This window comes from Cupressus sempervirens, chromosome 10 (assembly GCF_028749045.1).
Source record: "Cupressus sempervirens isolate cs-2001-9-10 chromosome 10, ASM2874904v1, whole genome shotgun sequence".
NCBI classification, from domain to species: domain Eukaryota; kingdom Viridiplantae; phylum Streptophyta; class Pinopsida; order Cupressales; family Cupressaceae; genus Cupressus; species Cupressus sempervirens.
The window spans coordinates 745,826,650-745,851,913 of NC_143127.1; the positions used below are offsets into that span (position 1 = coordinate 745,826,650).

General features: G+C 36.8%; 3 protein-coding genes across 3 annotated transcripts; all 3 read left to right on the forward strand.

Moving 5' to 3' along the window:
• Nucleotides 1–255: 255 nt before the first annotated feature.
• Nucleotides 256–3,942, forward strand: LOC149536048 (uncharacterized). The gene is made up of 5 exons (XM_089806718.1): nucleotides 256–2,227; nucleotides 2,448–3,095; nucleotides 3,218–3,450; nucleotides 3,559–3,711; nucleotides 3,797–3,942. The coding sequence occupies exons 2-5, from the start codon at nucleotides 2,479–2,481 to the stop codon at nucleotides 3,940–3,942; spliced, it is 1,149 nt and encodes a 382-aa protein (XP_089662844.1). The 5' UTR covers nucleotides 256–2,227; nucleotides 2,448–2,478.
• Nucleotides 3,943–3,964: 22 nt separating this feature from the next.
• LOC149536049 (uncharacterized) lies at nucleotides 3,965–5,558 on the forward strand. Its single transcript, XM_089806719.1, has 3 exons — nucleotides 3,965–4,195; nucleotides 4,300–4,705; nucleotides 4,837–5,558. The coding sequence occupies exons 1-3, from the start codon at nucleotides 3,965–3,967 to the stop codon at nucleotides 5,160–5,162; spliced, it is 963 nt and encodes a 320-aa protein (XP_089662845.1). The 3' UTR covers nucleotides 5,163–5,558.
• Nucleotides 5,559–7,245: 1,687 nt separating this feature from the next.
• Nucleotides 7,246–9,782, forward strand: LOC149536050 (uncharacterized). Its single transcript, XM_089805115.1, has one exon. The coding sequence runs from the start codon at nucleotides 8,009–8,011 to the stop codon at nucleotides 8,528–8,530; it is 522 nt and encodes a 173-aa protein (XP_089661241.1). The 5' UTR covers nucleotides 7,246–8,008; the 3' UTR covers nucleotides 8,531–9,782.
• Nucleotides 9,783–25,264: the final 15,482 nt, after the last annotated feature.

The window sequence follows — 25,264 nt, forward strand, 5'->3', positions numbered from 1 at the left end:
TTTCCGAAATTTTTTTGGCCATCAGGCCAGTTAGAGAGATTTTTGCAGGTGAAGATTGAAGCTTGCTGGTGCAAATTAGATATTTGCATCACATTTAGAAAGTCAAAAAACCCCCAAATCGGATTTTGTTTCATCCAAATCGGACATCTAAGGCCAAATCTAGAGCCATTTGATTTTTGGAGGAGCGACGACAACGATTCAAGAAAAATAACAATAGAGGTTATTTTCAAATAGCGATATCTCCCTCATACGGGCTCGTTTTTTCGAGCAATTTTTTTTTTGTTTTGGGTTAGAATTTCATGATCTACACATTGGTGCAGGTGGTTTGAGATCTCTATTCTTGAATTTTTCTGCAACTCGCAAATCCCGATTTTTGCCACTTCAAATGCTTACTACGGGCTCATTTGGACACATTCAGGTTCCTTTTTTTTCGAAAGTGCATAATTTTTTGTCTACTTTTCAGATCTACAATCAGATTATAGGTTTTATGGATAGAAATACTGCTTTCAGAAATAGGCCCTAAATTGGCTATTGTAATCGCACTAAGTGCCTAAATCATACATTAGGGGGGGTTTCTTTGATTCTCTCTTGCATTTTGGGGGGTGCATACATTCATTTATCTCATGGAGGAGTTTTGTTCCCCATGTCGGGGTGGTCTTAGACCAAGGTCGACAAAGAGGAACTATGAGAAATGGAGTGCCTCACTCATTAATCATCGAAGGAGAGAACATTTGGAAGTATTTCCTTACTTATGTTCCAACGAACTGATCTCTTCCATTGGTCACATAACTGATCTACCACCTGTTAAAAGACTTTTGAATATCATTTATTTTAGTCTCTCTTCTTCTGATTTTTCTAAGGTTATTGACAAGTTATGGTATCCTTATGACATTTGGATGCATCTTTGGGAAACATATGGAGATCCACGAGTCCCTCCATTTCCAGAGGACATTCTATCTTTAGTCACTTCAGTCATAGATCTTCCACCTCCAGATGAGATCACACTTCCTGATACTCCTGTTGATTCTACTGATCCAATTCTAGCCACAGATGCTTTTGATTCAGTGCAGTAGGATATACCATGTCTTCCTACTTCAGCTTCATGGGATGACTTCCTTCCAGACATTGCAGATCTGTTCGTGGAGTCTCACATTGAAGATATGGGAGACATCATCAATGATATTTGTCTTCTCTTTGTTGAGGTGAATACTTCATCCATTGCCACAGTGATAGGTCCAACACAACAAGGTACACCTTGTCTTCTAGTTCTAGCATCAGTGGATGACTTCTTGATAGATATTTCAGGTTTTTACGTGGAGTCACACATAGTAGATTTGGAAGACATCATTGATGATATACATCTTCTCTTTGATGAAGAAGATCCTTCTACAGTTGTTGCGAGGGTTCACTCTGACCCTCTTGCCCATACTTTACATGATCAGTCTTCACAGGTTGATGTGATTGTGGATCCTTATGTATAGCAGTTGCAGAAGGTCTTTTTATCATTTGAGAAGACACTTGGTTCTTTGAGGCATGTTCTACATCCATCCTTGCTAGATCGGCATATGTTCTTTTCCGCAGTGTTGGAAGGGGCGACTATTAGTATCGACACAGGGACAGTTGAGCAAGTTTTAGAGGTACTATTCATCATCGAGATTCTTTCTACACATAGGGAAAGCATCTGATTTGTACCTCTGGCATTGCTTCTTCCAAAGGGGAGGAACATTGTTCAACAACATTGGATCAGCTTCTACACTGGAGTAGCCATCACTGATGGGCACACTACATTTAGGGGGGGGGACTACCCATAGTAACGAGAATCGCCCAAAAATTGCCTGAATCGGCGATTCCTCAACCCGATTCATCCTGGGCGATTTTTTTTGAATCGTGAATCGGTATCGCCGATTTCTAATCGCCTTAAAAAATCGGCTGTGAATCGCCCGCGGCATGTAAAAAGGGAAGTTGAAATTTTAAAAAAAATCACTTGTTTTTTTCACTTTGTTTTTGACCTATTCTCTTTGTTATAACCCTAAAGGGCCTTCTATTTGTGAAGCATGAGTAGAAGAGAGGAAAAGTGAGAGAGAAGAAGAGAAAAGAAAAGCCATAGGTTTCCAACCGGCAAGAAGGAGGAGCACCAAAGAGATCAGCAGGCCATTTGGGGAGCCCATCAATTGCTTTGGGAGCATTAAGGAGCCAATATCAACACTCCTCAACTCATTTGCAAGAGGTAAGTGCTTATTTTTTTTCTTGCATGTTAGTGTATTATGCATTTTTTGTTAAATTTTTAGTGTATTATGCGTTTTTTGTTAAATTTCTATAGTTTTCAAGAATTTTAGTGTAAATCTTGAATGCTCTTTATTTTTACTAAGTTGCAAGCTAGGGTTTGTTGTTTTCTAATTTTTATTAGCTTCAAACTTTGATATTTTACATAAAAAAATTTATTGCAGCAGCCTTTGCTCTCATTTTTCGCAAATTCCAATGGGTAAAAAAGATGAATGTTGGAAATATAATGAAGAGTTTCTTGGAAGAACCAAATATCAAACAAAATGCATGTTTTGTAAAGAAAAAATAACTTCCGGGGGTATTTATAGATTGAAATTTCAGATTGCTGCTATACCTGGACATGATGTTACAGTTTGCACTCACCAAACTCCTGAGGCAAAACGCACTTGCTTAATGGCATTAGAAAAAATTGAAAAAGAAAAAGCAAATAAGAAAATGCAAGTTGAAGGGTTAAGGGGTATTGGCTCCCATGTTCTCGCATCCGTAGCCGCATCCACATCTGCATCTGCATCAGCTTCCGCATCTGTAGGTTGTGTTGGAGAGGGTTCTTCTAGGCCTCCTTTTTATCCTAGTTCTTCTGCTCGTGCTAGTGCTAGTGCTAGTCGGTCACATACTGAGACGGAGTCCCACACCAACCTATTGCAGCCTAGAGTGCGGAAAAACAGAATGGATAGTTACTTTGTGCCTCGCACTACTCCTGGTTCCCAACCCACGCTTGAGGGCATGGGTTTGAACAAGGAGATTCATGATGCTGCCAGAAAGGAGATATGCAAATTTTGGTACTTTTGCAACATTCCATTTATTGCAGCCAGGTAATTGATTCTTTTTTCTTTGTTTTCTTTAAAGCTAAAATTAAAAGTAAAAGTAAAACTTTAATTATATCTACTTGTTTTATAATTTGAGTCTTTGACATCTAAACTTTTATTTGTGACAGGGCTCCTTATTGGCAGAATATGATAGATGCGGTTGCTATTTGTGGTCCGGGGTTTAAAGCCCCAACTGAGGCTGAGTTGAGCGGATACCTCCTGGATGAGATGGTAGAGGACATGAGGGTTGACCTCGAGGAGAACCGAAAGGAATGGATTGCAAAGGGTTGCACCATCATGACTGATGGTTGGACCGATAGGAGGAATAGAACACTCGTCAATTTTCTTGTATCCTGTGGAGGTGATTGATCATTCTACTTTCCTACATACATTGTAAATTTTGATTTGTTGAATGCTAACTCGTTAATGATCCATTTAATATTATAATTCGTTGTTTTGTTACTTGTAGGATATACCATGTTCATAAAATCCATTGATGCTTCCGCACATGTGAAAAATGCCACATATTTATGTGAGGCTATTGAGGAAGTTATAGCAGAGGTGGGAGAACAAAATGTGATCCAGGTGGTGACGGATAATGCAGCAAATTATGTTGCAGCAGGTAAACTTTTAACTTTGCAAGTTTTGAAAATAAATTTATTTGAATTTTGAAATTTGAGTTTCTAATTGACTTAAATTTGTTGTAGGTAAACTTTTGATGGAGAGGCACCCCACCATATTTTGGTCCCCTTGTGCGGCACACTGCATTGACCTCATGTTGGAGGAAATTGGCAAATTTGAGTTTGTCAAGTCATGTGTGGAAAGGCAAAAAAAAATGCAAATTCATTTATAATCATGCATTTGTCCTTAGCACAATGAGGAAGTACACAAAAGGCAAGGAGTTAGCTCGCCCAGGTATCACGAGGTTTGCCTCGAATTTCATCACCTTGCAGTCCTTGTTGACATCAAGGGATGGATTGAGGAGCATGTTTGTTGGGCAAGAGTGGATTTGCTCTTCTTATGCTACGACCACTGTAGGGTTAGATGTGGCGGATTGCATATTTGATGAGGATGGTTTTTGGAAACCCGCTAGAGAAATCCTTAAGGTAAATTTATTGCAATTTAACATTTAGTATTTTGCTTTTACTTTAAGTAATATTATTTTATATTTAAGTTTTGACTCAAATTTTTTGTTTTACTTTATATGTAGGTCATTGAGCCCCTTGTAGCTTTTCTACGAACTGCTGATGGGGAGAAGCCCTCTATGGGCTACATTTATGAGGGCATGGATAGGGCCAAGGAGGCCATCAGAGCCCAATATGCAGGAGTGCAGGAGAGGTATGGCCCTATTTGGGACATCATCGATAGGAGATGGCAGAATCAGCTCCATCGACCCATCCACGCAGCAGCTTACTATCTGAATCCGGCATTTCGTTTCCGTCCTGAGTTCAAGGCGGATGCAGAGGTTCTCACTGGCTTATACACAGTGATTCAGAGATTGAGTAGCGATGAAAATAGCGCTGCTGCGATTGTTGAGCTAGACCAGTTCAACAATAAGGAGGGGCCACTTTTCTCTGGTAGGATGGCCATAAATGCTCAGACAACACTACAGCCAGGTAAAAATTAAATAATATATTCAATGTTCATGAATCTAGATTCTAAACTTAAAGTTGATTATATAATGCATTAATTTTAGAGTTGTAATTTGTAAATGAGACTAATTGTTTTTATTTTTTCCTTATTTCAGATAGATGGTGGCAAATGTTTGGGGCCACAACCCCAAACCTTCAAAAAATTGCCATCCGCATTCTGAGTCAGCCGAGCAGCGCTTCTGGATGTGAGCGCAGTTGGTCTATGTTCGAGCACATCCACTCGAAGAGGAGAAACAGGTTGACAGTGCAGAGGTTGAATGATCTTGTCTTTGTTCATTACAACCTTCGTCTTAGGATTAGACAGATTTTGGGCGCTGACCCCTCTCTGATCATTCTAGAGGAGATTGATCCAGAATCAGAATGGATCACAGAGACCGTGGACCTAGTCTTCACTGAGGAAGACCGCGCGTGGGTTGACTAGGTGGATGTAGAGGCTGAGGCTGTGGCTAGGGCAGAGGAGGCAGCTAGAGCACGTTCAGGCATTGGTAGACGCACATGCGCACGCACAGACGCAGGCCCTAGCGACGTTATTCATGAGCCCATTGCCCATGCAAGGGACATGGCTTGGCGGTCCTCTAGGACCTACCTTACACGCCTTTCTCATAGGCAAATTGGATACTCAGAGGCTGAGGTTGAGGCTGCAGCAGAGCTAGAGGATGATGATGAGGATGATGAGGCTTGAGCTGGAGCCTTGTTTTTATATTTTGTTTACACTGTATAGATATTGATAGTGATACTGAATCACTGATAGACATATGTTTCAAACTTTCATGGATCTTCATCTTAGATTTATACATACATTTATGATTTGATGTCTTATAGATCTTCATGATTTCATCTTACTGATTCTATGATTTGAATCATTATGATCATTTGATTTTTATTTACTTCAGCTAGCATACAATTTACATTTTAGTACATAATGATAACATAGTTACGTATGTGATGGATTTTATGTTTCATGTTTATGTATGTTAGATTCTATTTGATGATGTTATAGTGTTTTTAAGTTATATTCAATAAAGGGTGCATGAAATAAGTCTTAAATTGTTAAAATCTTCACATTTAAAGGGTTTTTTCAAATTTGTCGATTCATCGCCTATTCATCGGCGATTCACCCCCGATTCACGATTCGATTCGGCCGTGCCGATTCCGATACGATTCCGATTCACGTTACTATGGGACTACCTTGTCTCCTCTTTTATGGGGGGGACTTTATCCTCTTATGGGTTTTTGTCCTTCTCCCATTTCTCTTTTGTCTATACTTGATTTATGTCATAATGAGGGGTCTTGATTACTCCATCCATCCATACATCTTCATCTCTCTTTTTGGGGGAGGGTTTTTCCTATCAGGTTTTCCCTCTTTCTCCGCTTTATGAGAGATTGCATTGCACTTTTGTACATGGGTACCTAACATGGCCTAGTAGTCGGGACCCATTATGCATTTCATCCTAGCTTTCGTAAGCTTAAGTGCATTCCCCTAAGTTGCACCTAAGGGGGGTGTTGGTGTAAATAAATATTTACTTATTACACTTTACTTAAGTTTACTTAGGTCAATGCATTATTTTATTATTTATTAGTTTGACACCTAGGAGTTTGCACGCTCTTGTGAGTTGTCATGTTGACAACACAGGAGTAAGCAACTCTAATTCAGCACATGGTGTCTACAACATTGGAGTTTGCATAATTAATTGAGTTGTCATGTAGACAACATAGTGATTAGCACTCTTAATTAAGCACATGGTGTCTACAACATAATTTTGCGTGCTACACTTTTGTAGGCTTATCCTCTCATCATTGCACTTACTCCTGTGCTTAATGGAGGATAACCCACACCTGGTGGACATGTGTCTGGTTGTGTGACTTATCATATTGCTGACTCCTAGGCATTCTAGAAGCATTCCAGAGGCCTTTATATATAGACACCTCTAGTGTACTTTCATATTAATTCATATCAATCAATTACATTGAATGAATATCAGATCATCATTCTGATCATACTCTTTTGGTCTACTGTTGTGCTTGTGCTTGAGTTCCTGTTATCAAAATTTCATTACCTATGAAATTTTGTTTTAACATTCATTACTGTTTATCTATTGCATTCATTTGCCAATGTTCACAGAAACGGAAAAAGTACATTGCATTGATAAAATGAGAAAATTCTTTATTTGTATTAAGCAATGACAATTTTCAATTTTGGAGTTTATACATTAAAGAATTAAAGAATATGTACTGAATGAAAGAGTGATCAGAAATATCTCACACAAGCCGTGAGTATAGCTCACTGTATTAAATTTCTTTCATAAGGAAATATATAAACAGATACATATGAATGAAAGAAAAGAGGAGTAGAGATAACCAGTCATTGCCTGTTGCTTTGACTGGTTATAAATCCTCTGTCTGACGCACTCATCCAGCTCCGAGCTCCATGATATCCTGCATCTGCAAAAAACATGGAAGCAACTGATGTTAGATCCCGAAGGATCTAAGCAATGACTAATTATTTCTACAATGACATATTCTATCTGTTGATGCATTTCAAATAGAAAAGAAGCTGGAAGAAAGAAATAAAAGTCATTGTGAGTGTCATGAGCCCGTGCTCGAACCTCACATGATAATATGCTACAGCAAGTAAATAATGGTTAACATTACAGATTACAAGAGTGTATCTATTGCAGGAAAGCATAAGAGATTATCAAGGGAAAATACTTCAAGCTATGCTAAGAGTTAAGGAATGTTTATTGAAATGGAAGTATGCTACAAGAAAAAGTTATCACAAAGCCTCAAGATGCAGATGTATGAGAGGAGGTATTACTAAAAGCTTTCTATGAGATAAATATTGCAGTTAAAATGAAGCTTTTAAGAAACTGGAGTTGTAAATCAACAACAAAATATATCTCAACTTCAATTTTAACATCTGCAATTATGACTTGAAAAGGAAAAGCAATTGTGCTTGCTGTTCAGACATCAGATTATACAGGTTTGGAACAAAAGCTTCAACCCATGGATATCAGCATGAGAACTTCTCACGGGATTATGCAAACAGTCCATTTTACCTGTGTTACTCTAGTATTGAAAGCAAAGGAGTACTCACAAGTGTTATATTTAACAACATACGAAGGGTTCCATCTTCAGCTGGGTTAGTAGTGCTAAATCAGATTGACAAGAAAAATTGTGTCATTTGTATTGCTTGGCGTTATAGAAGGTTCTGTTATTATTGAAAAGCTTTCAGTACGTGCTCTTCACGCTGAAGTGAAATTGAAGCTAATGAAGGAAATAGCTGAAGAACATGAAGTAGAGTGGGACTCATCTAACACCGAAGCTGAATTTTTTAAGTTACATGAAGATTTGCTGGATGGACCCACTCATTTTCTTAGTGGGTCAAAAATACCACTTTCAGATGAAAAAGATCGATCTCAGTTATCAGTTCAACATACAAGCAAGGGTTCCAATTCAGAGACAGCTTCTGATGAATTAGAACTTACAGAAATTCCTGTCCAAGGAGTTGTGAAGGGTACAGAAGCAAAACTATCTGGAGGAACATTGCCTTCCAAGGAATCCTCTCCTATGCCAATTGAATCAAATGATAACAAGGGTAGGAATGACTCTGTTGTGCACTTATCATCCCTTGGTTCAGATGTTCCAGTTGTGAATATAGAATCACCAGTTAGATCGCCTACACCTCCCAATATGTCTGAGGGCTCAAAGATTCATATGGGGAGTACAATACAGCATGGGATACTAAAAAGAAAAAAAACGTATTCAACATGCATCTACATACAGGTTTGAAGAATTAGCAGAGAAATAGAAATTAAGTCGCTGATATAACTGCAGGAAAACCCAGTTCAGGTTTTAAAAGTATTCATAACAGCAACTTTAATATCTTGCAGGCAGCCAGTGAGAATCTACATACGGAATCCATTTTGGTTTTTCTTACAAAAATGTTGTTCCTATCACACGTTTACATCTACAGCAGTGTTTTGTTTTAGCAAGAATGAATCTCCAGCAAACTGGACAGCTTGAAGACAGTAACAGTAAAACAAAAGCTGAAATTAAGTTCCTACCTTCAGTTACGTCTGCAATGGAAGATACAATGAATGCCAACAATGGATCAAGCTCAGATGAAAATGCTGACCACGGTGTGAAGAAGGTCCACTCTAAACATGGCGACAGTGCAAGGAAATGAATTTCCACCAAAAACGACCCAGACTTGAAACCCTCATCCTCCAACCTTCCAGAATCTCAAGCAATCAAACTAAAATGATGGAATGATTTCATTTTTAGGGTATTCAAATATTCTTTCCCCTTTTCCACATTGCATTTTTCTTTGAAATCCGCGGGCTTCATTTTGGGATTTTAATCTCTTCAATTATTTTCACTTTGAAGTCATAGGGGGAAGTTATAAATATTTTATATTTTTGCATTATTTTCATTTTTCTAAAGAAGCAATATTATAATGATGTGTTATCATCATTTAATATTATTTCTTAGTAAGAATGCAAAAATATAAGAGGCTCATTGTTTCTTTTGTATTGTCATTCTTTAATGTTAAAAAGGGAATATTCAATGATATAATTATAAATCATTAATATTTTCCTTTATATCTTTAATGCATGATATGAGTCATCTTTTCCCATAATGGTCTTTAGTTACAAGTTAGTTGGGAAACATATGGAGAGAATATAGAGGGTCGGATTTGACTTTGCCATGTTAGTTTATGAATCTTTATGACTTGTTAGAGCGTTTTTAGGGAAGTTTTGATGAGTCATAGGGGGCAGTTATGAGTGAGTGGAGTCTTAGACATTATGGGACTTCATTTTGGAGGTTTCTAAGCCCTATTTTGGAGGCTATCTTTTTGATTCGACCAAGAGATGTTGGGCATTGTACATACAGAGTTTTGAAACTCATTTGTAGCAGTTCTGAGTTATGCAAAACAGTATTGAGTGATATTTTATCTTGAGTACTGTTATGTGTTTATTCTGTAACTATTTTGAAGAAAAGTTGAATATATGACAAGCATTTTACAGGTTCATTTTGGAAAGGATTTTCAAGCCTCAATCTTTTTCAGTGGTATTGTGTAGTTTTTCTGATTTGATAAGGTTAGTCTGTGAATCCAAGGGTTCCTTGTTAATCTGTCTCAGTTTATACCTTGTCACTGAAGTGTACTTTGTCTGCAGGTCACCTTTTGTGTTTGTTTAGTTTTCATTTTATTAAGTTAAAAATTTCTATTTTTCTTAATGAGTGAGAATCAAAACCTTAATGTGAAACACTGTTGCAGGCCAATATAAAGTTTGAGTGCTTATTAGTATTTTTCCTGCATTTTGATGGTGAAATGGTTGTTATTAGTTGAAACCTTTCTTTAAACATTTTTGGTGCATCACCTTTTAGGAAGTAGTTTATTTTTTCCGTTTTGTAATCTTCCTTAACCCTTTCCTCAGCAAGAAAGTAGTGTTAGATGAATCAATCAGGGGATTTCCCATAAAGGAGCCGGCCTAGAATCCGGAGGTTCAGCCAAACATAGGTTACCCACAGCCTTTGGCTGTTCCAATGTTGGCCTAAATTATCAAATTTCTCTTGTAATTTGATAGGGTGCAAATTTAGGTGACAACAATTCCTTGGTCTTGGGTGATTAATGGAGGATAACCCACACCTGGTGGACATGTACCTGGTTGTATGACTTATCATGTTGCTGACTCCTAGGCATTCTAGAAGCATTCCATAGGCCTTTATATATAGGCACCTCTAGTGTACTTTCATATCAATTCATATCAATCAATTACATTGAATGAATATCATATCGTCATTCTGGATCATACTCTTTTGGTCTACTGTTGTGCTTGTGCTTGAGTTCCTTAGTCTTGGGTGATTTTTCCTTAAGGCAAATTCTTACAAATATGTTGGGAATGAGTTTTAAGGAGGTGACTTGATCAAATGGGCAGTGGAATATAAAAGACAAAAACTGAAACTGCAGTGTGGGTCTGACCCCTAATGTTTGTAGCCTTTTTGGATTCATATAAAACATCATTTTAATGTAAAAATGAAGGCACTTTTTAGAATCCTCAAAAAATAGGTACATAACTAAAGGGCAACATCAACTGAAAAGACAGAAAAAAGGATACGTTTTGCAATAATACTTTCAAGGATCAAGAATGAGTTACTGGAAAAGTCCAGGAAAGGTAAAATTTTAATGTAATTTAAGCAAGAGGCAGTTACAAAGAATTGAGGAGACATTTTCATTGAACTATTCATGATAACCACCTAGAATCAGCTCAGGAACAGAAAAGATGGGGAAAGATTTTCTTTACATATATGATCAAATGACAATTGCCGGGTTCAGCATGCTAGAGTTGAAATTTTTTCTGTAAAGCAGTTGCTTTGGATGGAGGGGTTTTTCCATTTTTAGCATAGGAGGATCAGCAGTTCTGTTCCAAAATCTTCCCTTCTGTTGCGACAGTCGAGTGGGTCTCAGATTTGAGGCAGTTGCTATTCATAAATTTTTCATATCTTTGTGTATAATGGTGATTAATAAACAGAGAGTGGGGGTCAATGAATTGTGAATGTCAAACTTTGGTTTCGAGTTTATGTTTCACAGTGTTCTGTGTGACGCTATTTGTCCCATATTTATTTGTTATTTTCTGTTAGGAGATCTATATTTTCATAATCTGAAGTTGTTACCTGGTTTTCATTTCTGTGGGAATGAGTGTATTTATTGTTCAGAATCTTACATCAAATATCTGCAATACTCAATAATCTTTTGGGATGGGTATTTGTCAAGGCCTTAACTGCTCTCTGGTTTAAAGCATACCCTGAAAAGAGAATAATTAAATCTTAAGAGGGAGCTGTACCTCTAAAATTCAGAGGAGAACAGCTGATTCCATAACGATTTTTCCAACTGTTAGTGACAATTGGTCTTTAAAATTTGGGCTGACATGGGTCATTTTTGTCATTACTTTAAAAGGCCAATCTGCTAATGTCATTACTTTAAAAGGCCAATCTGCTAATCAACACCTTTATATGGCATAATTTTTTTATATAGCATTATCTCTATTTTAATTTTTTTTTCCATTAGATTTCAATTAGTTAAAATAAAAATTCTTTCCTTTGGTTGAGAAAGATTTTTGGCACTATGGAAAAAAAGAGCTTGGTATGGCTTGTAGAACATAACTTGTAGAACATGACAGAGCAAGAGTAACAACTGCGAACAAGAAGTGAGTACATATTTGAAAGGAAAATAGTAACCCAATTGTCAAGTAGCCCAGCCTTTATGGTAACAGAAATCACAGGACAGACACCAGCCCACATCTGTGGAGTTCCTCAAAAGCTTTACAAGAACTGAACAATTTTGCAGTATTTGTACCAATTTTCTGTTATTTTGTCATTAGTATGATCCTGCCATTTGTTTGACTTGTTGAAGTTTTGTTGACAATTGCAATAGATGTCTAACTACATCCGATAAGTTACACTTTGTTTATTTTCATCACATACTGAACAAGTGCACTCTTCCTGTGATTCTTTTCAGTTTTGCCGAAGTGCCACTCCTAAATTCTTATCTCAATTGACTTAAGTACATCCTCCACTATCTTATTTTCTGTTGTGTTTTACGTTTCCTGACAGAAGACTTCTCTATATGCTTATTATGTTACAAGTTTTGTATGTCCATACACATTCTTCATTGACGTACCTGTTCCTGATGGCCATAACGCTTGGGTTTACAAAATCTTTTGTATTGCAACGAAATTGCATTCAATAATTTCTGTGCACATTATGTGCTGACATACATATTTGTCTGTACATCCTTCATGGATGCATCTTCTGCAAACAATGATGCTGCCTGACTTTGAAAAAGCCTTTGTTTCATTGCTATGGCACTCCACCTTAGAGATTTTCTTAGTTATCCATCATAGAAAATCAACGTGCTTATTATATGCAGCTGACATATATATATTTGTGTTTCTTATTTTCAATCAGTTCTTAATTTTTTTTCCTGTTCCTTTCCAATGGTTGGATGTCAATTTAAACAATCCTGTTAACAGAAAAAGCTTGAATTTATTTACTCGAGGGAATGTTAAGTTTGATTTTGGTTGTCTCATGGTAATGTTATCAACACTTATTAGAAAAAACTCCCTGAATACTCAGGACACTGCCTCTCCAGTTTTCAAGCTATTTCATAAGACTAAAGTGCAGTAATAGACCAAGCAGGGTGTCCCTATGTCATAAATTCAACAGCTTTGTATTGGTTACCTTGTTTCCACTCAAAAAATTGAGTTAATTTTCTCTGTTCTTCCCAAGATAACTGTTATTAGAATATTTGTTTTTGACAATAACATCAAGTGCAATTGTAAGTACACTAGTAGCAATATGTACATGTTTAGTTGAAGAAGATTTAAGGATTCCTTTTTACTGGGAGTCATGGTATATTGGGCAAGTGTTCATGGAAAATCTGGGTTTTACATCTTTTGAGGCGTGTCCATACATTTTCATGTAATAGCATTCTGATAGATGTTCTTTTTACCTTGACTAAGAGTTCCTTCTCTTCCCAAGGTCATGTATATTATAATTGGCATTTGTACAATGGACATTGTTGCCTCATGTCAAAGCCTATATTTGTTTCTCTTTATGTCCTTATCTATTACAAATTTATTAGATGTAAATATTGATATCATTACCTACCATTTTGTTTTACATCTTGTCTTGCATCTTAATGGATTGGATGAATCAAGGCACAAAGAATAAACTCTATCCTAGCTCCTCTCATAGAATGGTGCAAATGTCAAAAATATGTTGCTTTGCTCTGTTGGCAGTTTTCAAACTTTGATTGCATTTTCTCTTAGGTCTCTTTATGTAGCAACCAGTTGGAATTTGAGTGCCTTATGATTTCTGTCATTAGATAAACCATTCTTGTTACCTACCACTGTTTTGTTAAGTGCAATTTGCAGATCTACTGTCAAGTGCTGCTTATATTTGAGATGTTCAACTCTTAAGCATCATTTTTTGTTCTCGATGGTTGTAACCTAACCATTAGTAGCAGTGCATGTCTGTTTATACTACTAAAGTTCAAATCTCGTAAATGTCTCCCGCCTCCTCTGCATCTAGGTTTAAGGTCTCTACTTAAACTTCTTGACACCATTACAATTCATTTTGAGCAGTTTCGTTTGTCCTGTCCATGTAAATCCCATTGTTATTCTGGATTCCTTTGATAGGTTCTTGAAATTTGAAACTGTGATTTTTTTATGTTATGTTTGGTTTCATGTTGTGGAAAGAGACCATGAGGCTTCTGAGATGGTGGAGCAGGCAGTCTATTTTAGATAGAACATGGCTATTTTTGGTAGGGAGTGAAGTGGACTCTTTGTTAACTTTATTGAGGTCATCAATTTCACTTTGTGATTTAGCTGCTTTGACCTCTTTAGACAGATTGTTCTAAAGATTGTTAGGTGTACGCTATCTGAATGGTTAATTTAAATACAAATTCAGTGATACTGTCAGGCCTATCTTTATTGTGTGTGGCAATGCCAACTCCTGCTTCAAGTTCTGCAGTACTTTCAAACACTCAAATTTGCAAAATCTCGAAGATCACCAATCTATTTCCACCAAATGTTGTAAATGATCCCTAGTGGGGTGAGGCGAGCTATGGAGATTAAAAGAGTATCATCCAAGCATGCATCCACATGTGGTCTTTATAATTGGCTTTGCAATGATTCCAAATACATATATACCAACTGTTCAGGGCCACTCATAATTCTTGGTATCACTGATTATTAATGGCATAGCTACATTTTTCTTAGAATGGTAAGACCCGCTATATGACCTGATAGGTTGCTCTTGTGGGGAGGGAAAAGGGCAAACAACACATGATTAGTTTGACTTTGAACTGTTACACTTGATACTGTGCAGCTAATCTGGCAAAAGGTAAAAAGTCACGTGGAAGCATAACAGTTTTGACTTCCATTTCTATAGCTTACGTAGTATTAAAATAATTTATACACATCTGCAATCTGCTTTTTATTTATTGAAACAATGCGAATAATGTACAAATGGAGATAACAGTCGACTGACAGTGGAGATACACAACAACAATGACATAAAAGGTTATCTTAACAAAACAGCAAGCTCCAAAACAGTCAACTCATAGCTAGATCGAGACAGAGTTTACAACCATCTAAACACCCATTGGCATGGCCTATAAAAATGGAACATTGAGAGACAGAAAATAAAATCAAACTCTAAATTCAAAGTCCTTGCAGCTGGCTAGAGCACAGAATGTCTTCTTTATGTAGTTGTAGTATTTGTAGTTTAATTCTGTCCAAAAGACTACTGGTCTTTGCTTGCTCCTTAATGACCCCTTCTGAAAATAAAGCTAGACAAAATTTCTGATAGAGCTATAATCTCAGCCCGGTTCAGGGGAGATAGGCGAATCGTATATTTTGTGTTGAAACAGATAGTGCAGCCAGAAGAATGGAAGTTCCATATAACGGGCAGGTAGAAAAAGTAGACTTGCATAATAAGCACAACAAAAGCATTAGCGGAGTTGAAAAAAAGTTAGGACGGATTAAAATCTCAACAACATAAGAAGCGAAAGGGCGAGGAAGTTGCACAGACTCGAATGAAAATTGTGAAACAAAATGCTGTGTTCGAGTTGGGGCAGTGTACCTAAGTTGCAATATATCTGCAAGTATGAGGCAAAATGTGTTAGCAGAGAGAAAGTACATGAACTATTTGTTTGATGCTATGTTAATAATAGAAATATGTGAGATTCTTACAAATAAATAGTCCATGTGCATTGCTTCTGCTAACACATTTTTGTTAATATATGCTAGTATGATGATTTATTAAATTGTGTTTTGGTGTTCTTTTGCAAGCATGATTAAAAAGGAAAATGTTGCTAGACTGAAAGATGACATGGCATTGAATCTGTTCATTGTTATGTGCATAGTGTCTTCATTTGTTATCATCATTGGCAATGAAATTGAAGATCCTGAATGTTTAATCAGGACAGACATAGGGGAAACATTAGTTTTGTTTTCCATACGTATTTAAAATGTTTTCTTGTTTCAAGTGTTCATTGTCATTGTCACTGTTGAAACGGCTGAAAGAAAAATTACTTAGCAAAAGGCAAGGGTCGTGTTTTAAAATTTATTTGTTTAATCGTAGACACTCAAAATTGGTTAACACACGTCGTTCCACTTTTAACCCTTTCGCATTGCGATCAAAACATCATTTTGCTAGCCCTAGTTATTCTTCTATGTTGCACATATGGACTTTATCTTGTGTTGACATTGCAGATTTAATTAATTACTATTAGCATTCGTTTCTAATTTGCATTATATTTCTATCAATTTGACCTAATTAATCATGTCCTATTAAATGATTCTCCTCAAAATCTATGTCTTGTCATATCAATATCATCAAACTTGATCAGTTTGTCTTGTCATATCAACATCATCAAATTTGATCAATTTGTCTTCTTTAGGGGTAAACTACCATTAATTTATCCCTAAGTCTTGCTGTGATAAATAAATCTCATTTATTTATCCCTTTACCTAAGTGTTTGTAATCAATTAATTGACCGATTTTCATGATTTTGGGAATTAATATTTCCCTATTCCCTAATTTCTAATTTGTGAGGAATATTGAACTTTTTAATTAAAATAATCTCAAAGTTCCTAATAGGATGCAATCCCTTAATTTTAGCAACCATTCCTCTAATTTTGCCTCCACCCCTAACATGCTTTTAATCCCTATTTTCTAGCCACCACCTTTCCTCTTCTATTTTCCCACTAATTTAATTTGATATTTTTCTTATTTTTTGATGTGTTTGGAGGTATAGGAAGTAGATTTGCACACTAAGGAGCAAAATTATGTAGGATGCTAGGTGCACACTTTGATCTTTGTTTTGCATAGTCAAAAGGTCTTGTCATGCAATTAGGACATAAACAACGTAGTTGGGAGCTAGATCTACACACTTGAGCATGGTCATGTGTAGTTAAGAAGGTTTATTTACTATTTAGGAATAAGGATTTATGTGTTTCTTACATGCATTTAACATGTTTAGATTTTCAAATTTGGTTTAAAATGAACATCAAATTCAACAAATTGGTGATGAAATGAATTTCACACTTCATTTAGGTTCCTAAAAAGAACTGTCATCTAGTTTAGGGTTGCTTGCAATCTATAATTAGGTAACTTGAATCAAAGAAAATTTCCACCTAGTCTAATTAGGAGATTTAATTGACATCATTCAGATAGATTAATCAACATGGCTCAGTGAAACCTATTTTTCTCTAATAAACATAATTAGGAACTTAAGTTTTTCAAAATTGAGTTCATTATGTGGGTTTTTGAGCATAATGCATTCTGTCCTAGGTACCACACACTTGGGACTTGTTTTGCATGGTTGGGCACTTCTATTGCCTGCAATTGGGATTGAAGTTGCACAATTGGGAAGGTTTGTTGATTTTACCATTTAATGTGTTCATTTTGCATTTCATGTCCAATCTTTTATGTGAGTGTAGAGATTTGGTATTACTGACCAATTTGTGTAGCACTTTGGTGAACTTGGGATGAAGACATGCAAAAACTACTGATGGACTTGATGTAGGATGCATGACAAAGACATTGTGTGTTTATAATAACTATTGTGCTTGTATTTAGTATCCTAAGACACATTTCAATTTCTAAAAGGTTAAATGAACAATTTTTGTTTGACGCGGCTGGTGCAATAAGAACAATTTGTCAAATCCCAAAAAGAAAGAATGAATGTATCCTCTCCCCTCATCTTTGTGGATCTTGGATGTAAAATAAATTCACTCTAGCTTTTTTAGAGGGCCCGCTTCTTGAGAAGTTCATAAGGTTGGATGAGATGGAATAACTTAAGTGGTAGTAGGCTAAGGCCAAGGACTTCCAAATTGCTATATGAACGTGTGATTGTGACCAAAAGTCCAATCAATGGGACATAGTTATTTTAGCTCTTCTTTAGTACCCTTGAGCTACATAAATTAAGGTGTGTAAAACCCTTGTTCTAAGGGTTGGGAGACCTCTTGAGAAAGTTAATTATTGCACACTGCAAATAAGATACACCAACTAAAACTATTCTTTAGTTTGAGACCTCTTGAGAAAGTTTACCATTGCACAATGCAAACAAGATACACTTACTAAAAACTATTCTTTAGTCTGTGAAAATCCATGTATACTTGTTAATGCGGAAGACCCCTTATGCAAACTACAATGCCCCATACATACCCTTCATTGTGAGACATGAGTTCCCCTTTGGTTTTCAAACCTTTGGGTTAAGAGACTCTAGTGATTCTCGTGTTTTGGAGGGGAGCCAATGACACTAGAACCTCTATTTGTCTTCTTGGTATGAGATATACAGAGAAATTCAAGTAGGGATTCTTTAGCAGTGTCCTTGCCAACCTAGATTGTAAATTATTTGTATATAAAGTGAAAAACAACTATTTATGCTTAAGTATCTTATGTGAGGGTTATAAATAATTGCATTGTTCAAAACCTCACCAAAACATTTCAAAATATTGTAAAAATATCCAAAATTATTTATAAAATGTGTCAAAAGATTCAAAATTGTTTTAAAACCTTGTCGTAAGCTTTTCAAAACATATAAATTCAAGAAAACATTGGAGTCTTATTAGAACATTAGGTTAGACTTTTCATTTAAAAATTGCATCCTCATTATGAACACCTTATTATATCAAGTCATCATTATAGTTGCATTACTCATGTCATATTGTCCTTGCATTATCATCCTCATTTTGCACCTAGAGCCTACCTAAGCTTTGCAAGAATCCAAAAAGATCAACTCTTAGGGCTACACCTTATGTTATTGGATAAGGATCTTGACCTTGTTTCAAATTTTCACTTTTATCATTTTTATCACTAAAGTCAATACAAAATCTTGTCAATGATGGGTTTGACTTGGTCCTTTTTCTTTTGATCTTTAAAAAGGTATTGATCCTATTCCAATTTATTGAGATCCCACCCTTAGGTTTGCATTTATGAGGTTTTTCTAAGTCCAAGAATCCAAAAACATAGTTTCATTTCGTAAACTTTAGTTTGCATCCTTACATAATCATATTTTAAGTGCATTTTCCATCGAAATTCCAAAGATATAGCTTGCACTATCATCCACAAAATACATTTCAGAAGTCCAAAAGAAAAAGCATAATTACATGCTTGCTCCATCATACCTAATTTGCATTTTCAAAGACCAAATCCAAACATAAGTTTGTATGCCTTAATTACATTTTAAAACCTTCCAAAAAACCAATCCTAAGTTCCATAATACTTAAAAAAAAGCTTTTAATTTTTTTTTTGTATTTTACACATCCTAAGGTGCATAATATTCAAAATCCTTTCAAAAAACTAAAACTAAAGTGCATTTTTCATATCCTAAGTTGCATAATCATTAAGAAACCTTTTAGAGAAGCTAGAAACAAAGTGCATTTTTCATATTCTAAGTTCATAATCACTCAAAATCTTTCAAAAAAACCAAAGAAAAAGTGCACTTTGCATATCTTAAGTTATAATCATTCAAAAAGTTTTTAAAAAATCCTTTAAAGATTTGTATTTTTGCATTCATACCTCATATCCTTAAAGATGCATTAGACACTAGTCTAGTTGTAACAAGATCCCAACTCTCGAAAATACAACAAGGTTCATACCAATCTATGTTTACTTCAATTGAAGACACATAGGCACCATTTAATCTTAGACAAGTTGTACATTTGAAACAAAAAGATTGTAATCCAAGAATCATGTACACTTCATGCAAAGAAACTCAAAAACTTCTTGACCCTAAGCAAGTGACACCCTCATAGCAATAAGATGACACCAACATACAAACACTTTTTGAGTAAAGACAAATTATATCTTGACAACAATAAAGCTACAAATAAAGGAGGCTTTAACCCAAGTGTGGATTCCCCTATAAACATGTCACAATGGCAAGATTCAAAATGGACCCCCACCATACTTTGAACCAACAATTGTACCTATTAAACTAGTGTTAGTGTAAATAATTATTTAATTATTATTTATGCTTTTATTTAAGTTTACTTAGGTTAATGCATTTATTTATTAGTTGTAATCTAAGAGTTGTTGACAACACGAGAGTTTGTTCCAATCTAAGTCATACTTATCTCCTCACCTTGATCGAGGTATTCCACCTTTTGTGGATGTATGCTTAGTTGTCAACTTTATCTCCTAGCACTTTCTAGCACTTTTAAGCTCATTCTACAAGCTTCCTAGAGGCCTTTATATTCGGGCTATCCTATTGTAATTTCATATCTTTTGCATAGCAATATTGTATAGCAATACATTTTTCATTGTTGCAATATTTTTCTCTCACAGTCCATTTAGTTTTTCCAAGCTCCACCTCTTCCTTCTTTGGTTTCCCTTCAGCAGGTTATTTGCATACAGGTGATCTTGGCGAGCTGTGAAGTTGGCTTTCATCAACTTCTACATGGCATCAGAGCATCCTTGTTGCTTCCTGGCTGAAGGATTTTTGAAGTCGCGATTCAAAGACACAAACTTTATTTTATTTGTGATTTTTTCTTCAATCGGGGGGAAGAGCATTTTTTTGAAGCACTTTGGGCCTACATGGACACTGCCATTGAGTTCATAAGGTCCGTTACAATTAGGATCTATATAAAATTTGTCTATTTTGGACACAGTCGATATTAGTTGTCATATAGGAGTTGTTGATGAGTTGTTGACAACACGAAAGTTTGTTCCTATCCAAGTCATACTTATCCTCTCACCTTGATCGAGGATATCCTACCTTTTGTGGACGTATGCTTAGTTGTCAACCTTATCTTCTAACACTTTCCAGCTTGTTCTACAAGCTTCCTCGAGGCCTTTATATTCAAGCTCTCTCATTGTAAATTCATATAATTCACATAGCAATCTCATTTTCCTATTGTGAAATATTTTCTCTTGCTTTGTTAAATTGCTTCAAGCTACACCTCTGCCTTCTTTGGTTTCCCTTCGACAATTTATTGGCATGCATGTGATCTTGGCAAGTTGTGAAGTTGGCTTTCATCAACTTCTACATGGTATCAGAGCCTCCTTGTTGCTTCTTGGTTTGAAGGATATTTGAAGTCGCGATTCGAAGACACAAACCCTAGCTTGTTTGTGATTTTTTCCTTCAATTAGGAGGAAGTGCATTTTTTCGAGGCAAATTTTTTCAAATTTTTTTTTTTGTATTTATACTTTTTTTGTGAAAATTTTGTATATATATATATATATATGTTTTTAACAATTTTTTTTTCCAAAAAAGTGTAAATTTACCTACATATTTTTTGGAGTGGCACGGAAATTTTCTGAATTCTTCACAGCCGCCACGATTTTGCCACCCACAGCTCTCTACGGCCTCTCCAACTACAACCTTCGCTGCCCCAGCAGCCTCTGCCCTCGTACTACGCCCGCGACACCTATTTTCGCTCGGCGACACCAGTGGCACTGCCTTGTTCACCCACCACCACTACAGAGCAGAACCCACCTACCACTCGGCCATCACTGCTCAGACTGACGTCATCATCTTGGCATTTGACATCAGCATTCTAGTAGTTGGATTTTTTTCCAGCGATTGGCTATTGACAGCCGTATAATCGTCAATTTTTTTGTAGTGACTGTATTTTTCCAGTGAGCTAGTCTTTTGGAGCTGCAGTTGGTTTTTTGGCCATAACTTGAGCATACAGAGGTCTTTTTCAAATTCGAAAGAAGCATTGGAAAGCTGACTTAGAGATAGAGACAATGGTGCTGGTTTCATCACATTCTGAGTTTTTTTGAGCTCTCATTTTTGGCATCAAAGTAGAGGCTTCTGTTTCCTCCTTTGCATTCAGAATCTAGGTTCTTTTTCAATTTTCATGCTTTCTATAGTTGTTTTTCTTGGTACTTGAGCGATATCTTTATACGTTGTGGGGGGGGGGGGGGGGCATTTTCTTTTCTGTATCTACTTCAGAATAAGACCCTTTTGCTTCCGTCTTCTCTCAATGTTGGATCCATCTGTGACTTGGCTTTCGCCACACAACTATCACACCTGGAAGGCACAAATGACTAGGCTTCTCATGTCAAGATGCTTATGGTCATGTATGGATGAGAATCAACCTATTCTCACACGCCCTTTTGAGGTTCTTCAGCATAAGAATAAAATGGATGAGGCCATGAGATTGATTGCATTGAACATCTCAGATACTCTTCTGTTTCAGTTGGATGGTTTGACCACTCTACGGGCTATTTGGATGAAATTATAGTCTTTGTTTGGCACAGTGAATGAGTTCTGGGCACTTCAGCTTGATGCAAAACTAACATCTTTGACACCTACCGAATTCCCCACAATTGAGGACTTCTTGATGAAGTTCAAATCTCTGCGTACACTTTTACAGGGATGTGGGAAAACCAAGACAGATGATGAGTGTATCTTTTTGATACTCTCCAAGTTGTGAGGCCAATATCAGATATTCTCTTCCACTTTCTACTCTACTATGGATGCCTTGGGTGACAGACATAGGATGCCTTCATTTGAGATATTTTGTGATCGGTTAACTTGTGAACAGTCCAAGATCACTCAGATGGATTCACTTTCAGGTTCACAGTCACATGCATTGCTTACCAAGGATACACAGGAGTAGAAGTCGAAGTAGATATCAAATTCCTCTTATCTGGTTCATCATCTTCTTCTAAGAAGAAGGAGAAAAAGAAGACTGAAACTCCTACATGTTCCTATTTTCGGAAAGGATCTCATGATGAGGCACATTGTTTTCTGAAGAGATTTGATGGCTATGAGAAACAGATTGCCGATTTGCAAGCTCTCCTTCAGAAGAGCACTGTTTCCTTTCTATCCTCTTCTATCTCACAAGGGTCTACCTTTCAGTCTTCTTCCACATCTTCGACATCTACACCAGTTCTTGGAAAGGGTCATGCATTATGGGCATCCTTTGCATTCCCTTCACAGGTCCCTTGGATACTAGATTCAGGTGCTTCTCACCATATGCCATCTTCTCAAGGTGTCTTCTCTTCTCTTGAGGCATCTCCCATTCCTCATATTCTCATGGGGAATAACACTGCCCTACCAACCTATGAGAAAGGTTCAGTTTGCATCCACGATGGTATATTCAATGATGTATTATATGTTCCATCTTTGCCTGCCAACCTTCTCTCGGTTTCTCATATTACACGCAGTGGATCAGGGAAGATAGTTGAGTTCATTGCAGATTCAGTCTTCATTCGAGATTGTGCCACAGGAGGCCTTATTACTATAGGGATAGTTGATTCTTCCACCTGTCTCTACACCTTCTCGCACTTTTGTCCACCATTTCCATTTTTGGAGCACGACTCTTCTCTTTCGCAGGAGCATCATGTGGTGCAGTTAGGATACTTGGACCTTTGTATTGTTCCTGAGATCCCTATTTTGACCTCCACACCACATCTAGTTGAGGGCTTTTCTCTTCCGCAGGATTCTTCTTCCACTTTGCCTGATCCTCCAGCTCCATTCATCGAGCCTCCAGGTGCACTTGTTGCAGATACTACAAAAGACATTCATGGAAGTGTCATCATACCTACCTTGGGGATTCCCTTTCAGGATCCTCATACTTTCTCCTTTGAGCATCAGCTAGGCCTTCCTGTTTCCCCTCTCATTCCGGGGTTCCCTTGTTCTGCTCCCTTGTTTCTTCCACATTGGAGTTTTATTGGTTCAGGGGCTCCATTATTTTGGGGGGGCTTTGGTGTCTTTTCTATCTCTCATGGGGGGGCTGGTGGTACTTATGGTTTTGAGAGAGTCTCTTGAAACATTTTTGGTGGAAGTTGTCCTTGGGGGGTCTTGTTGAGGCCTTCCTTCCTTCCTTCATTTTTTCTGCATGATTGTACTTACCTCTTTTTGGGGGAGGCTTTTTCCCATGAGGTTTTCCCTCTTTCTCCATTTTCAGAGGTTGCATTTCTTTGCATTGTACATGGGTACCTAACATGGCCTTATTGCCGAGACCCATTATGCATTTCATCTTAGATGTTGTGAGCTTAAGGCATTCCCCTAAGTTGCACTTAAGGGGGGGTGTTAGAATAAATAATTATTTATTCTATTACTTAAGTTTACTTAGGTTTAATGCATTTAGATATTAGTTATCATATAGGATTTGTTGACAACATATCTAAGTCATACTTATCCTCTCACCTTGATCAACGATATCCCACCTTTTATGGACGTATGCTTAGTTGTCAACCTTATCTTCTAGCACTTTCTAGCTTGTTCGACAAGATTCCTTGAGGCCTTTATATTCAAGCTTTCTCATTGTAAATTCATATCATTCACATAGCAATCTCATTTTCCTATTGTGAAATATTTTCTCTTTCTTTTTTGAATTGCTTCAAGCTCTTGCTCCTTCAATTTCTCTTCAGCAAGCTATTTGCATGCAAGTGATCTTGGCGCACTGTGAAGTTGCCTTTCATCAACTTCTACATTTAGATGTTGGGGGCCTTGCACTAAGCAAGACTTGATCCTTGGTGGGCTATTTGTGAGCCTTTCAACTTCACCAGTAGCTGGCCACCTATGCATTTCGGTGAGATGGATCATCTACCATATAGACACTCTCGGTTTGTGCCTTCTATTTTTTGTAGAGGTTCTTTAGATCAACAGTTTCTTTCTGATAGAGTTTGCGACTTCTTCATGCTTTAGTGATGCTTTTTATGATCTTCTCTTTGTTCCTATTTCTGGGACATTCCTCTAGTTGGAGGTTTCTTCAGTCCTTCACTAGGTTTTCTTACCTCTTTTTGGGGGAGGGTTTTTCTCATGTGGTTTTCTCTCTTTCCCTGTTCTCAGAGGTTGCATTTCTTTGCATTGTACATGGGTACCTAACATGGCCTAGTTGTCGGGACCCATTCTACATTTCATCTTAGCTTTTTGTAAGCTTAAGTGCATTCCCCTAAGTTGCACTTAAGGGGGGGTGTTAGAGTAAATAATTATTTAATTATTATTTACGCTTTTACTTAAGTTTACTTAGGTTAATGCATTTATTTATTAGTTGTAGTCTAGGAGTTGTTGACAACACGAGAGTTTGTTCCTATCTAAGTCATACTTATCTCCTTACCTTGATCGAGGATATTCCACCTTTTGTGGACATATGCTTAGTTGTCAACCTTATCTCCTAGCACTTTGTAACACTGTCTACCTTGTTCTACAAGCTTCCTAGAGACCTTTATATTCAGGCTCTCCTATTATAATTTCATATCTTTTGCATAGCAATATTGTATAGCAATACATTTTCCATTGTTGCAATATTTTTCTCTCTCAGTCCGTTTAGTTTTTCGAAGCTCCACCTCTTCCTTCTTTGGTTTCCCTTCAGCAAGTTATTTGCATGCAGGTGATCTTGGTGAGCTGTGAAGTTGGCTTTCATCAACTTTTACAACTAGGATGTGGTAGTGTTCCACTAACACCTAAAGAAGAAAAGAAAATGACATTTGAACTTAATTAAGAAGTTCCAAATTATTTTCAACAAGGATATTCATCTAAAATGGAACCTA